Here is a 16,159-nt window from a genome sequence, read left to right as displayed (position 1 = left end):
AAAGTTTATCGAAGATAAGTGCTTTTACATTATTCACCAAATAAAGAGCATAATAAAGAAGCTACTGTAAATCTTATCTAAGAAGATAATATTGAACTGCTCCGGCCGGCTTACAATAAGTACAATCACCGTTTTTGGTTCAATCCTCTCAGTGTGTGTGTAAGGGTATCCAAAACAAAAAGCAAAAGTTCATTTTTCAAGTCACACACCCTTTTATGGTTTTCCTTTTACATCAAACCAATTGTAAAAAAATGTTTCATATAATTTAAACAACAGCAACCAGTACCGACTTCTGTCTGAAAGTGTGAACCAGCACTTGTAATGCTAAGCCAAATAAAAAAACTTTTTTAGAAACTCGAAATTTCTGTTGATAAAATGTTGCCAATATTCCCGACATGCACCACAAAAAAAAAGAAAAAAAAATATTTAGGTATCCCACACATGACCTTAAAATGTATAATTTTCTTCAAAAAAAAAAATTTTTTTTTGATACAAATTTTAAAAAATGTAGGTAAATTTTACGAAATTTTTAAGCTGAAAAATATAAACAGTAAAGTAGGTGATTAGCGTTACATAGAAACTTTTGCTCTCCTGCAATACTTAAGTACATAGTACAGTCGAACTCATTCATACTAACGAGCGCAAACGAACCGCGATATTCGCTTTTTATAACAGAGTGCTCATAAAAAGCAAGTTCGTAAAAAATCATAATTCATTATAATTGCTTTATTTTCTTTTTTTCGTTCACTGTTCAGTACTAAATAAGCTTTGAACTCTCTCAATGTCTCTTTCTTATGCCATTGTTTTTGATGAATACACATGTATACAATATAGTTTTTAAATGTTTCTTTACTCCACAAATTAAAAAAGTGCTGTCATCACTTGTTCTCAGCATTTATGATTTATCATTAACTTAGGTTGACTTTGGAATGTTAAAGTGAATTTGCCAAAAAAAGGATTAGCTGAGCTGGAAGCCTATAGAAATTTTACGAATCACAAAAACATTGCTCGCTTTAAGCAAGGTTTACTCGTTAAAAGGGAGTTACGTTTCCATAGATTAAACATTGTACCAACCAAGTCTTCCTGATTTCTTAATAAATACGGGTTCTCGTTAGAAGCGAGTTCGACTGTACTACTCAAAAATAAGGTTTTTTTCATAGATCTGAAAATGTGTTCGCTAATCATTTTTGAAATTGATATTTTATTTAAATTAATATGTATTTTTTTTTTAAATAGAAATAGAAAAACAATCAATTTTTTGAAGAAAATTATAAATTTTTGGCCAAATGTGGGATATCAAAATATTTTTTAATTTGAATATTTTATTTAAATTAATTTGTATTTTTTTTAAAAATAGAAATAGAAAAACAATCAATTTTTTGAAGAAAATTATAAATTTTTGGCCAAATGTGGGATATCAAAATATTTTTTAATTTGAATAAATGTTTTTGTTGTACATGTGGGGTATAGGGGCAACATTTTATCAACATAAAGTACGAGTTTCAAAGAAAAGCTTCTTTTTCCCGATTTGACCTAGCATACACTTTCGATCACACAATTTAACGTAGCATGCTGGTTTACACTTTCAGACGCAAGTCAGCCTGGGTTGCCATTGTTCAAATTGTCTGAAACTTCTTTTCACAGTTGTTTTCACATAAGAGAAAAAAATATTAGAGGATATGCGACTTGAAAAATCGACTTTCATTTTTTGTGGTACACCCTAGTTGTATGCTCTTTAGTTACTTATTTTTTGAAAAGTAGCGAAGTAGCGACTACATTTCAAAAGCAGTTTGAAGTTGCTACATTTAAAAAAAAGCAGTTGTAGTTAACTACATTTGTATCAAAGTAGTTGTAGTTATAGTTTGCTACAAATAAAATGTAGTTTTTCTATCCACTGGTTTTGAATAATGCTTAGAGCCTCCCTGAGAATAGCTACTCATGTGCTGGGCTCGCGTTTACTCTCACCTCCACTAGGACTAGACCAGCCTATTAGTTACAATACTGTCTCAAAGGTACAAAGTTTAATTTTTGTGAAAAACATTTTATGAACATAACAAACAAATTATAAAAATTGAGGGGGTAGAAAAAGAACCTCAGGCAATTATCAAACTTATTTTAGAAGGAAAAAGCTATGCCGACGAGGCTAGTTAATAAAAAAAAGTAGTGTGCTGACAGGATACAGACCCATGGATGCAGAAACTATCATCAGCGGTGCCATGGATTGAAGTAATTTTGTTGGTGTTTTGGTAAACATGTAGATGCAGTAAATTAAAATTTTTTGATAACATTTAACTTAATATCCTAATTATCTTTCTTAATCAATGGGGAAAATATTTATTTATTGAAATGTATAATAATTAAAATGTTTATTTTTAACGTTAAAAATCAGTTGACTAGCTTAGAAAAGCTATGTCAGTACATATGTTTCAATTTACTAAATCTTATGGATAATAAGACAATAGAAATGTAGTTTTTCTATCGAAATAGAATCAACTGTCTTTAGAAATGTAATAGATAGATTAATGAAACAAAATTGAATGTAGTTCCAATATCACAACCAATAGCTGGTGAAGTTTTTTTTTTTTTAATTGGCTGATTGAAATAAGTTTTTATCATTGCTTGAAATAGCAATTTACTTTTAGACATAAATAACACCTTTTGCATTTTATGTGTATTTATTTTCTTTTCTAAAGGAATATATGAATTTTCTGAAAATCTCTATTGTAAGCTGAAGGTTATTTTTGAAAACATAAATGAAGCCAAAGAAAATGTCAAAGAGACCAAAGATTTTATTGCTACTTGGTGCAACACTCCTATGTTTACACGAGCTGGCCCGAATTCTTTAATTGATTTCATGGTGCATCAGGCGCCTCAAGTATGGGAAACCATAAATGCTGTTAAAGCTACTGAAGAAAAAATGAAAATTGTTTCACAAGTATGAATTATTTTATTTTTGAAGTTGACCAGTAGTTACACAAAAATAATTAAAGCTCCTTGGGTGACTACAGCTTAGTGACAAGCTTTTTTAACTTCTATATTGAGAAAGAGGTTCCCTATAACTCCAAAACATGTGCCTGTAATATTTCAATATTTTTATGCTTTAATATCAAATTTAACATTTGTTTCTCTATCAAAATAATAAATGAAAACCTACTGATTGAAGAAGGTAATTCCTTTCACTTCTATTGAAATTTCATCAACCCCCACCACTGCTTTTATTTCTACAAAGAAATTTTGCATTGAAAATGGTCAATGGACCCTGAGCTCACATTCAAAATTTTTGAAGATCTGAACTTAAGACTTTTTTTTTTAATTTAGAGCAAAAGAAAAATGAAATTGCTTTTGATCAAATTTAATAACCTATCTTTAAAAAATGATATCTAAGCAAACTGAAATTGAAGACTTTGTTATGCCTAAATAAGGGTTAGTAAGACAGCATTGTAATTGCATGCACTAATTTTGTTGTAGCATACCTATTCATTCAATTTACTCAACTAAAAATCTTTATCTTTACTAATAATAAAGCTCAAAATCTCTCTGTCTGGTTATCGTGATCTCTGTCTGGATCTCTGTGATGCGCACAGCGCCTAAATGTTAGCCTAACTGTTGGGGAGAATTTCTAATCTAATAATATCTCCCCAATATTTCCTTTAATACTAGCAGAGTGATTTCTGAAATAAGACTAACAAACTATTTCTGACTTGCATGACATTTATTAAACAATAAAGTAAATAGCTAAAACATTCTGTAAATGTTAAAAATATACTAAGATTGCAATCATTTTTATATCTCTCCATGTGCTATTCAAGCACGAAATAACTAATACAGCTATGCAAACTGCATGACTATCGACTAAAATACTTCGAAGAAGAAACCCATTAGGAAATAAGCTAACTCCAGCTCGTCATTTTCAAGAAAGGCGAGCGGCACGAACAAGCAAGTTTGAATACCGATCTAGAGACCGCCTACGATGATGAGTGATAATCAAAAGAGAAAGAACATAAGCCACGAGCACTTTAAATATCCCCCTGTCATTAGCATATCCAAGTCCCATGAACGGACACTCGTCCTGCTATCGTTAAGCACACGTGCTATCAACCATATCAGTGAAACCAAACATTTGGTTGATTCGACCAATGTGAATGAGTGCTGATAAGAGTCTTTTACCCCAGTCATGCAGAATGATTGGTAATACATTGTAAGTAACGAGAAACATATTCTTTTACTATTGGTGTTGTGAGGTGATGAGATAGGATTTTTTACTGTTTGTTATTAACAGTCATTTATGTCTAACACTAACACGGGAGCTGAACTCTTGTAATTCTAAAAATAGAGCCAACTCCACAGGTTAGCAGATGCCTTCTTGTCATATGTGAATGATTCATCGAAGATTGAAGTAACAGAAGTCAATTAAAACTAACTTCATTTTATTGAACAATATAATATTTAACAACTGTAAATTATATAACTTCTGTAAATAGTAAAAGAATCATAACATGTTTCAACAGCATGCAACTAACTTCAGTAACCGAAATATGTTTTTAAAAAAAATTTAATTCCCTAACACTCTTGGCAAAAACGAACAGCCATTTTCCTATTTTAAGTTCCGGACGCCGCTTCAATAAGCAAGCGATCATTGAAAAACGGCTATCTACAGCCGAAGGGATGAAAAACGCGAGCAGCAGTGATTCCTCCTCAATTCCTTCTGCTTATATCCTACATCGCACCGTCACATCCTTTGAATCATTCATTCTTTGATGTTTACACATCGTAACTCTTTCTGATCCGAGACTCGTAACAAGCCTCAATAACAGAACAAGACAACTGCTCATGCATTAATAAGAAAACAAGTGAGTAAATACATCTTACACTTATCGTTCAAGATGAATTGGTGAGAATAAAACCTGAATAGACATTTTGTGGCTATCACTAAACTGTTCAACCAATTTTCATGAAATTTGACACAAAATTAGTTTGTAGCATGTGGGTGTGCACCTCGAAGCAATTTTTCTAAAATTTGATTGTGTTCTTTTCCTATTCCAATTTTAAGAACATTTTACCCAGCAAATTATCATAACATAGAAGAGAAAATTACGAAACTATCTTAACGTGGAACCGTAACATTGGCAAGCAAATGAACATTGCAAATTAGCGAGAAATTCATCATCTATTATTTGTAAATATACAGGCGAACCAAATGACCTTTTAATTTTCTACTACGGGCAGAGCCTTGCGGGTACCACTAGTTTTTAATAAAGCTGATTGTGGAAATATGCATATCCTATAAAGTGCCTGGTTTTCAATGTTTTTCGATTCCAAGAACTATTATTTTTCCTATTCCTATTCAGAGTCACAACTGACTACAACTGTATTTATGTCGAGGACTGCATACTAAGTGCCTTGCCTCCATTATTTTATATACCGATAGATGGCAGCACTATCACCGGATCGAACAGTTAATGAGAATTTAGAACTAGTCCAGGAGCTAATAGCTACCTAGTACTAGCACCCCCAGAGGTATCATTTCACTTGGAGGATATTGAGACACTCTACCGATCGGGCTACCACGGCCCCAACTATTATTTTTGCGAATCAAGCATTAACTGTGTGCGTATATGTTACCGTAAAAGACTGAACTTGGAGAATGTTGACTTTCACCGGAAATATTTGGTCTTTCTTATATAAACGCTAACATTTACCAGATTTCAAACTTTTACAGAACCACATACACAGTGATATTCTCATCAATTTTTCTGAGGGTATTCTCCCAGTAATCCATTATGCACAATATGTGTATGTGATGATCATGTACATAGTATGTCATAATATGAAATTTTTGAAGCTTGAGGGTATGCGTTATATGTCTAAAAAATGTTTGAGAGTATATCCTATGGGAATATCATTGCACACACACACATACATATATATGTATATAATCAGTGGGGCATTCCTAGCATGACAATCACCCGGTGCTATGATTAGCAGTGTCACCCCCCCCCCCCCAAAAAACCCCTTTAAACGCTGTTTGTAAACATGAAGTTCATACAAGTTTCAGAAACAGTTCATTTTTACTTATGTAGTGCTATTTAGTGTATTTATAATTGGTAGTTTTGATCTTTGTGATTTATATATGTAATGTAATACTTCGAAAATGATGAATTTTTAAATTTTGCTTCTATATTTTTTTCAGAAAAATCTTGATTTATTCAAGAGCAACGAAAATTCTGATCAGTGGAAGAGTTACATAACTTATCTGGAGTCAATAATTGAAGATGGACTTAAAAATGTCATTAAATGTAGTTTAGAATATTTGATTGAAAATACTAATAAAAGAAATAAAAAATTGGTAATAAATTTTAACTACTTTGCAGGTTTTTGTCTGCTTTTCAGTTTTAAAGCTTTTAAATACACTACCACTAATTGATGCTATTCAATACAGTTGTAATTTCTCAGATGCTGTAAAATGCTTGGTTCAAGTTGAAGTTCATTAAATTGTCACATGAACAAAGAGACCTTACGGTCTTGGAAATTCAGATTGTGGTGAAATTCAGCAGATTAGTAGTAACCCTTGAGAGTATCCAAGCAGTAAATTAATAAAGCGGGCTAGCCAGAACATTCTGAGGAAACAACTTCTAAAGTTCTACACACAGCTTACATACACTAGTAGAGATTTCTCGTCAGCAGCAGCTCAATGGTTATGTGGTCATCGTACTGGATTCTCGTGCAATCCATCCTGGATTCGATACGTCTCGAAGAATGTTTTTATATAAATTTATAAAGCGACTGTTACAGCTAATTGAAATTTGAATTGAAGAAAATACTTTATTTTTAAATATGTAATGTATTTTTAATAGAAAATAGAGATAAATTCAATCAATTATAAATTTTAATTTGAATTACCATTGTAGCAAAATTAGGGTAGGACTTGTTAATTTATGTATAAAGTTAAACAACATAGTTTTTATTTATCAATGATATATTTATATACTTACACCAGAAAGATAATTATCATTAAATCGTGGGAAACGAAAACTGTTTTGATATCTTGCACAATGTATGAAGGAAAATTGTTTACAGGAACAACTTTTCTGTAAAAGATTCGTAGGAAAACATACTTCATTAATACTCATGAAAATTTCTCTTTTGTCCGAAAGTTTGGAAGTATACTAGGCATACCAAATGATTTTATTAAAAATTGGCAATGACAGTTGATGATGGACTGTTGATAGTATTTTTATGCAGTTTTCACGGGTATTTATTTTTCTATTATTTTCAACGAGATATGCGCAATTTAGATTCTTTAACTGTCTATAAAAATAAACGTTGCAAGGTTGAACAAATGAGTTACATTTTGGTGAAAAAAATTTTTTTGAAGAGGTATCGAACCCGGAAATTATTTCGTGGGAATCCAGTATGCTGACCACACAGCCACCGAGCAGCTGCTGGCAAAAATCTCTACTAGTATATAAGCCGCGCATAAAACTGTAAAGGCCATTTTCTCGGAATGTTCTGGCTAGTGCGCTTTATTACTTTACTGTGTGGACACTCTTAAGGGGTACTACTAATCTGCTGAATTTCATCCTGATCTGAATTTCCGAGACCGTAAGGTCTCTTTCTAAACATTTAAAAAATAAAATAAAAATAACTATACATAATTCTTACAATCAGGGTTCGTACGGGTCACGGAAATCCTGGAAAGTCATGGAAAAAAAATAAGCAAATTTCAGACCTGGAAAAGTCATGGAAAATTGAAATTTTCTTTCATAGTCATGGAAATTTGTTTGAAGTCATGGAAAAATATCTTGGGCAAAGAAAACGAAGTGGTAGCTAGAAGAGTATTAGAAATATTGAGTTATTTAATAGTATTGTACATAAAAGCTGTTAAACTTGAAAAACTGAACAATCCCAAAAACACGTCCGAATTTTGAAATCTCATTGCATCCACTTCTGTAGCAGCCACTCGTCTTTTTTTGCATTATGATTTTACTGCCTGGACATCACTCATTTTGAATTTACCATTATTTTCAGCACTTCTTATATTTTATATTCTTTAGCATAAAACTTGGAAGCTCTTGATTTCGCCAACTCAAAAAATGCGATTCAATCGCATCCGAGTTTTTCATCACTTGCAAAAACTTTATTATTGTACTCATCTTATTTTATCTTAAGTTGTCGAAGGTTTTAGAAAATAATGATCTTTAGTCAGGCATTAGGATACAGAAATAGGCATTCTGAAACAGTAGTACCCAACATACACTCTGCAAAACTAATCCATGCTACCCACTGCTACGTCCAAAGTCAGGAATCAAGCACTATGTTCTGTAATTTCTGAACCTATTGATTTAGAAGCATTTGAAAATGAGCAAATAAGTTAACAAGTATTATGAATCAGAAGATTTATTCACTACTAGATGTTTCTTTTTTTTTTTTAATAAATATCTGATTTAGAAACATGAATTTACTAAAGAATGTGGCTTTACTTTAAGGAACCAAAATACTGTCAGGTTATGTGCATGATTAAATGCACAGTTGACATTAAGAGGCAACTTTTGAACAAATTTATTGAAACTTAGTAATGACTCATTCAACCTTTGTCCCATTCATTATCATTCTGTCTGTTTATAAAATTATTAAACATTTAAGCATCATTATATTCCGTTCACTATATTTTTACTTTGCTTTGAGATTTTTACTTTACGTGATGAAGACAAAGTTTTTAGGCATACACTGATATTTTTTCAATCACAAGTAAGTGTTTCGATGAGATAGTGACATTCATGTAAGAGTTTTGCTAATGCTTATTTCTGAAAATTGGCAAATTTGATATTAAACAGTATTATTCTCTTCGTATAACAAGGTCATGAAAATTTTTGTGTGGTCATGAAAAAGTCTTGGAAAAGTCATGGAATTTTTCCATTCAAATAGAGTATGAACCCTGTACAATTCAAATCAAAAAAGTTTGCAACATTTGTTTGAAAGAAAATTGCATAAAATGCAAAAAGTGAAAAAAAAAAAAATTCTGAACAATATAATACAACATAGTATTAAGATCTTTTGATTCAATTAATTGCAATGTTTTTCTAAAAAAAACCTACAATCTGGACATTACTGACAGTTGTTTCCTAACAGATCAATTTAATGTTGACATAAAATTTATATGCAAATAAAATAAAAGTGATGTACAGTAAAATCTCTTTACAGTAATAGCAGTGTAACGAAATATCCATTTCAACGAAATAAAATGTCAGACCTGTTTAATTTGCCGTTGCGTTACTTGGATTCCGTTACAACAAAATTCCCATTGCAATGACTAAAATTTTCGGGTGCCTTGAAGTTTCTTTGTAACAGGATTGAACTGTATAAATAATATTTGTGAGGGGAAAAAATGTATAAATAATTCAATTAAAAAGTTACCTACATGTTGTAGTAACAGTGATAGGGACTTGGGATGTTTCTCAATATGGGTGCCTAGCCAGTATAAAAACCAGGATTTCTTAAACAACTATGATACCATATAGCACCTTAATGATTTCTTATCTTAAAAATTAGACTTTGGAAAGGAAGAGGCTCTCAATTCTTTTTTTTTCTTTGGCTATCCAGAACACCCCCCCCCCCCTTCCTTTATATAACCGATTTCAATTATTCTCATAAGTATGTATTTTTTTAAAATTATTATTTATTTTATTTAATTATTTATTTTTTGTGCCCATTTATAACTTCTCATGGTGTGGACAGATTTCAATCAGATCCTTCATTTCTTATGAGTTGTTGCTGATTATTTTCCTTGCTATATTTTAGGCACCTTTTTACAAAATTTCTATGAATCTTACTGATGATATAACTTTTGCACCGCCATTATCCAGGGAGAAGCCCCATAGTTTTCAGCAATTGTTTGACACAGTAATTCAAAGAATATATTCTCCAGCAAGTGAAATCAGAAAGATGTCTGATCCCAATGCAGACTACCTGGTAAGATGAAAATTTTCAACTAAATTGCATTCCTGTAAGTTGTTAAGAAACTTACTCATTGCATTAAGCCTCACACATTATGAAAAAACTGCATTTGAAAATAAATCCTGATATGTTTTGGACTTAAAGTTTTTAGAGTGTGCTCATGGCGTTATGCAACATTTTCCTTTTTGGCAGTATGCAAAATGCATCCTATTCCAAGGGATGGAACCCTGGGCTTATTATTCATTTACAATCTTGATACACAATTGCATAAATATATTCAATCAGTGTACTTGTGGGTTATGGTTACTCAGATATATGTATGATAAAAAGCATTAATTATAGTTTTTTTTTTTTTTGCATGTCTGTTGAAGTATGGCACCAAATATGGAACAATAACTATCGCCTTTCGTTGGAGGCGTTTGTTAATGCATTTTTGCATGTCCCACAGTTCAGCACATGACACAATTATTTTTTGAACACTTATTTAAAAAAAAAAAAAAACACTAAAAAAGTATAACTCCAAAAAAAAAAAAAGGTAAAATCTTGAATAAAGCCAGTAAACATTGTTTCCAAACTTTTAACACCGACATGGCATCCAGACAGCTGTTGTTTCACTTCAGTGTTCGGTCTTATCATTCACTTCGACCTTCAGAAGATCCAATTACTTCTCTTTACTTCTGTTTGCTCATTTGCATCTCTGTGCATCGCCAAAATAACTATTAAGATTATGTTTTGGTGCAGCATTTTGCCCTATTGCCAAATGTTTTTTTTTTTTTGGAAATCCAACTTGAAAAGTATTTTTTTATTTTTTCCGTGATCTAAAAAGCATACTTGTCATAAAAAACTTCCCTTTTCACTGAAATATTAAAAATCAAAATTATTCTAGAAATGAAAAAATAGTTTTAAAATTTTAGACATGTTTCAAGGTTTTTGGAACCCCCTTTCCAATGCAAGCTTTGAAATTTATTTCCATACTTCAGGAATTAAGATCTGAAATACAGTATATTTTAAGTGTCGGCTGGGTGGTGTGGTGATAAGGCCTTTTATGATGTGGTTCCGGGTTCTGACCTGCTTCAGTGGATTTTCGAGATGCAAAAAGTAGTCAGTACACAATATTTCCCTTTGAAGAAACACTTAGACATGAATCAGACTTGCATTATTTACCCCAAAGTATTTTGAGGTGTCACAAACATTAGTAATAATTTTATTAATCAAGTATGGCTTGTTTAAGTAAAACAATTGATTTACTAATATCTAAACAATGAATATTTAACTAAAAGTTACTGCTTGTCCTAAATAATCTCTACATAGTATAAAATGAAGTCTCCAAAAAGCGTCTGTGTGTTTGAACTCGCAAAACTCGAGAACTACCCGGCCGATTGCGGTGAAATTTTCACAACTTGTTCCTTTAAGTCCTGAGAAGGTTTGCAGGCCAGTTCGAAAAAAATTCGATGAATAGTTCTTTTTTTATTCCAATTTAGACCCAACTTTCACGTAAATTCCTGATTATGGGAGTGAAAAATTACTTGAATATAGTAACATTGCATATCGTTGGAAATGGTAGAATTTTCCGCGGTCTACGCAATTTGTTTCAACGCTCTAACTTTATTACAGCGGGATTTATTTGCGTTTTTAGCTCGAATTTTTTTAGGCTTAGCTGAAATTTAGGCATTACTTTCTTCATTAGATAAATCAATAAAAAGTGAAGGAATTGTCCCACAGCTTTCTTTTTAATGCCATTGGAAAAAGCGACCTTTTTTACTCCAGATTTATCTTGACCTATGGTCAAAAAAATAAGCTTTTATCTGGAAGGGAAAAAAGTTACAAGCCTTTTTAAACCAAGTTCAAAAAAGCTCATATTCGCTCAAATTATTAACCATTTTCTTCCGCATTTTAATTCCTTAAACTTATTTTATTTTGTGTTTCCATGGTTACGCTTTTTGAATCCATCTTTCATGATTGAATTTCTTAAAAGTCATTGTTTTTAAGGGAAATTTTGGGGGCTTTTTTTTTATTTAGTTCAGCCTTATTGCTGAATACACGTCACTTGACACAATTTTTATTTCCAAGGTAGACTGGGCGAAGACTGGCAATGCAGCTAGTGTTTTATAAACAGATACAGCAAAGTAAAACAAATAATTATGATCTGGAAATTTGACATTTCTGCTCTTTTTGTAATTTCTAGTTTTGGTTCCTAAATTGGAAAATTATATAAATAAATGAACCATAAAAAGTGGGGAGGGGTCCCCCCCTCCCCGAATTGCCACCATTGATGACCTGATTTTTTTATAAGGAGAGCATGGAGGAATGCCAGCTTCTAAGCAACCTGAAACAAACTCTTACATCCAATGTGTCTTCTGCTGTAGCTCAAATTTTCTCTGTATCTGCTACTTTCAAAACATATTCAGATTTATGGATGAAAACAATAGAGGAGTCTCTAGAAGACTTTGTTCTTTATGGTCCTATCATTGAAACTGCAGAAGCAATGGAAGAAGACGAACTCAAAGAAATTGAACCTACTCCATTGGAGGAAAAACCACCTACTGAAGAAGAATTTAAACATCAGGTGACTTTAAATAGGGTTGTTTCTTATTTTGTCAAAATATTTTTATGTATAGAGGACATTGAGAAAAACCCATTTCTATAAACAATTTTATCTTTAGTCAACCTATTATTTAATTAAAAATTAAACTGTGCCTAGATGGGGCAGAAAGTATTTTGGACTTGGGTGGACATCTGCCACCTAGTACATTTTCTAGCTATGATGTTATTAAAGATGGCGACTGTTTGCTTTCATAAATGCTAAGGCCTTCGGAAGTAATCTTGAGCACAGAGACTTGAGGAGTTTACTTACAAAACGGATTATATCCACTTTTGGAGAGAAAAAAAAAATCTCTTTTCATTTTCAGAATCTCTAATATAAGCCCTATCGACCCATGAACTTCTTACTTTTTGAAGTGGTTAAATATCTACTGTTAAAAAATGCATAAACATTGGCTTTACCACCTAAACGGTACATGTCCATCCCCTTTTTTCTCACTATGTCTTTTACAGCTAAGTGGAACTTATCCTTTATTTGCCGGCGCCCACTCATTCACTTTCATATCAAAAGAGCACATATCCAAGTTTGAATTTGCCACTTCTAATTCAAAAGTAGTTCATAATTAAAATAGCGGACGAAGCACTGGCTAAGCATTTCCAATCAAGCGTGATACCTGTCCGTATTAAGAAATCCCATCACCTTGCGAAGTCTGTCATCAGTTAGGCAAACGCAACCTCGGATTGTGATCACTAAATTAATATTAAATAATTAATATTACTATTAAATTGTGGTTAATTGATTAAATTGTGATCTATTAATTTTAATAGCTACAGCGTCGTTATCTGAATCGGCTGGGTGGTTTCATTGTTCATACTTAATTGGATGGAAGGTCCGTTTTTTTTTTTTTTTTTTGAAATGTTGAGTGAAAAGAACAAAGGAAGTATGTAGGAATCAAGTAAAGTAGAGTAAAATATATATATACATTAAAAAAATGATGAATATTTTGTTTCAATCTAATAAAAATAATTTCTGAAGAAAATGCGTATTTTTTTTTTTTTTTGCAAAAGGGACTATATCCACTGTTTTACACCAAAAGAGAATATATTCAAAATAAAATTTGCTGTTTAGGTCTGGTAAAATTGAGGAAAAATTCCTAAACTTATGCCAATAGTCACTTGTTATTCTACCAAAACATTGTGAGAAATTTGAAATTCTAACAGTTAGTGTTTGTGCGTAAACGTTTTTTTCGTTTTGCCAAAGAATTATAAAACTGGATATAATCCTTTCTGAAAGTAAACTCCTCACATGTTTTTTCCAAAAATATTTAGTAGGTGTCCTAGAAAGTATTTTGGACTTGGGTGGGCATCTGCCACCTGGTGCATTTTTCTTTTATTCCTTCTCTATCATGTAAATGCTCAAATATATGTTAATACTCGGCCGGTTTCCATTAAACTTGCAACTTTTTGAACTGATTTGTCTGACGATTTTCAGTTAGACTGTTAGAAATTTCCCTGAAAAAATATTTAAAAAAGCAGGTTATTTAATTGGTCTTTATATATATATATATATATATATATATATTCAAGTACCAATAGTTGAATAACCATAAAAAATTGTATTCAAGGCAGATTTTGTGCAAAAAAAAATATTTACAGTTTTCATCAAGTGTGACTAATGAACCAGAACCTTTATTGTTCGCACCACTTAGTCAGCACAGACAATAACAATTAAGTGTATTACATGAAATACACCGCCAGCTCAGTCATTTCCAGCCGAGGACTGCAGTTTCGTGCTTATTAGCACTCATCAGCCCGGCATCAGAAAGTGACTGAGCTGGAGATGGAAAACCTCTTTAGGAAGCCAAGAGTGCCAAACAAACTGGTAGCTAATGCAGAATTAGCGTAGACCAGACGAGTGACCAAAACAATGGTTTGGTTCAACTCGAATATTGAAGGCAAGGCACGGTATATTCAGTAAATTACCGCCCAAAAGCCAGGGCTAAAGCAGAAATACATGAAATACACCGCCAGCTCAGTCATTTCCACCCGAGGACTGCAGTTTCGTGCTTATTAGCACTCATCAGCCCGGCATAGGAAAGTGACTGAGCTGGAGATGGAAACCTCTTAAGGAAGCCAAGAGTGCCTAACAAGCTGTTCTTCAAAGTAGGAAGAGTACCTTTGAATCATGAGATATGTTGCGAATGCAACAGTGGCAGGCTTTTACAGAGAAAGACGTGGTTAAAATTGTGCTATATAGCTTAAGTGGATATTTTCACTTTGGTGGAATTTTTTTTTTTTTAAATCTATATTTCAGCAGCCCTTACTTAAGGAAATTATAGTACAGAATCTTATATGTTCTTAAATAATATTCAAAGATTGCGTTTTCTTTTGAAGTGTTATCCAAAAAATACTTTTATTATTCCTTAATTTCAATTTTTTAAGACTGCAAAGGTTTTTTTTTTCTTTAAGATCACTGAATTGAAATTTGTAGCCTCATTTCTAAAAAACGGAGTTAACCCCCTCCTTGTTTGAAAAGTAGTTATTCAGAAAACGCATTTAAAGATCTCTCTTATATTAATATTAACATTTAAGACCATTTTTGAGCGAAAAATGCTCCACGTTAGTAGTTTATACTCTTTGACTAGACTTCTCCTCAATATATTTATTTATTTTTTAAGCTTTTCTTTTTACTTGGTCTTTCAACTTATCTTCCAGTTCTAAAGAAATCACTTCCAGTGTACTAATCGACTATAACTTCATTTTTAATTATCATATTTACTAAAAAGAGACATTTTTGGAGTCGTTAAAACCTACTCTTTTAAAAAATTAAATATAATAAAAAATTATTATTATTAGCAAAAATGGTCATTTTTAGGGCAATCTATAAATTAATTAAATTCATTAAATAAGATGATAAATTTTTTATGTGATACAATTTATTTTATCTGACACATTTTACTTGAAAAATTTAAGAATTTGTCTTCTTTTGCATACGAAAAACTACCACTGATAATGCATATGACCTCTTTCGCCAATGCATATGAAACATTCATAAAACTTATCTTGCTAATTCATCTAGCACATTTTTAAATTAACATTCATTTTCAAAAACAATCACATATTTTGTATGTTTTCTGTATTTTTGTTTAATTTCTACAATTATTGGCACTTCAATATCTTTTTGACATTGACCCAAATAGGATGATAAATACTAAAATTGCATAGCTGTGTGTACAAACAGCCTTGTTAGTATATCAACTACACCTGTAAGTTCACCATGTGTTTTTGTTTCTGTATAGCCAACAATTTTAATTGGAAGTATGAAATTAACTTTCAGATGTTGAATTTAGCCTGCAATGCCCTTCTTTTTTCTGCATACAGTATTTTGCTCTCTTAAAAATTACTGAATTCAGTGAAAACACTGAAAAATCACATGTCTAATCTTTCTTATTTTTAAAAATAGATATCGCAATTTGATCTTTTGTTGAGAAAAGTGGAAGATATACCTTTTGAAATGGAAATAGAAGTATGGTTAATACTAAATGTTGCAACATTCAAAGAGAGATTATTGATTATGATTCGAAATTGGTCTTCTGCATATAAAAAGAAGCTGAATGAGTTGAAAGCACAAGGAAAATTAAGAAAATTGGAAGATGATGGGTGA

General features: G+C 31.8%; 1 protein-coding gene across 1 annotated transcript in view; it reads left to right on the top strand.

Moving 5' to 3' along the window:
• The window catches only part of LOC129218420 (dynein beta chain, ciliary-like), a 20,851-nt gene extending 4,692 nt beyond the window's left edge, over positions 1 to 16,159 (top strand). The window contains exons 2-5 of the mRNA XM_054852678.1: positions 6,191 to 6,346; positions 9,799 to 9,969; positions 12,248 to 12,520; positions 15,959 to 16,159. Of these exons, the coding sequence (XP_054708653.1) occupies positions 6,191 to 6,346; positions 9,799 to 9,969; positions 12,248 to 12,520; positions 15,959 to 16,159 (801 nt within the window). The remainder of the gene's footprint in view (positions 1 to 6,190; positions 6,347 to 9,798; positions 9,970 to 12,247; positions 12,521 to 15,958) is intronic.

This window comes from Uloborus diversus, chromosome 1 (genome assembly GCF_026930045.1).
Source record: "Uloborus diversus isolate 005 chromosome 1, Udiv.v.3.1, whole genome shotgun sequence".
NCBI lineage: Eukaryota > Metazoa > Arthropoda > Arachnida > Araneae > Uloboridae > Uloborus > Uloborus diversus.
The sequence above is the reverse complement of the archived record's forward strand: the minus strand, read 5'-3'. Positions and strand labels throughout refer to the sequence as shown.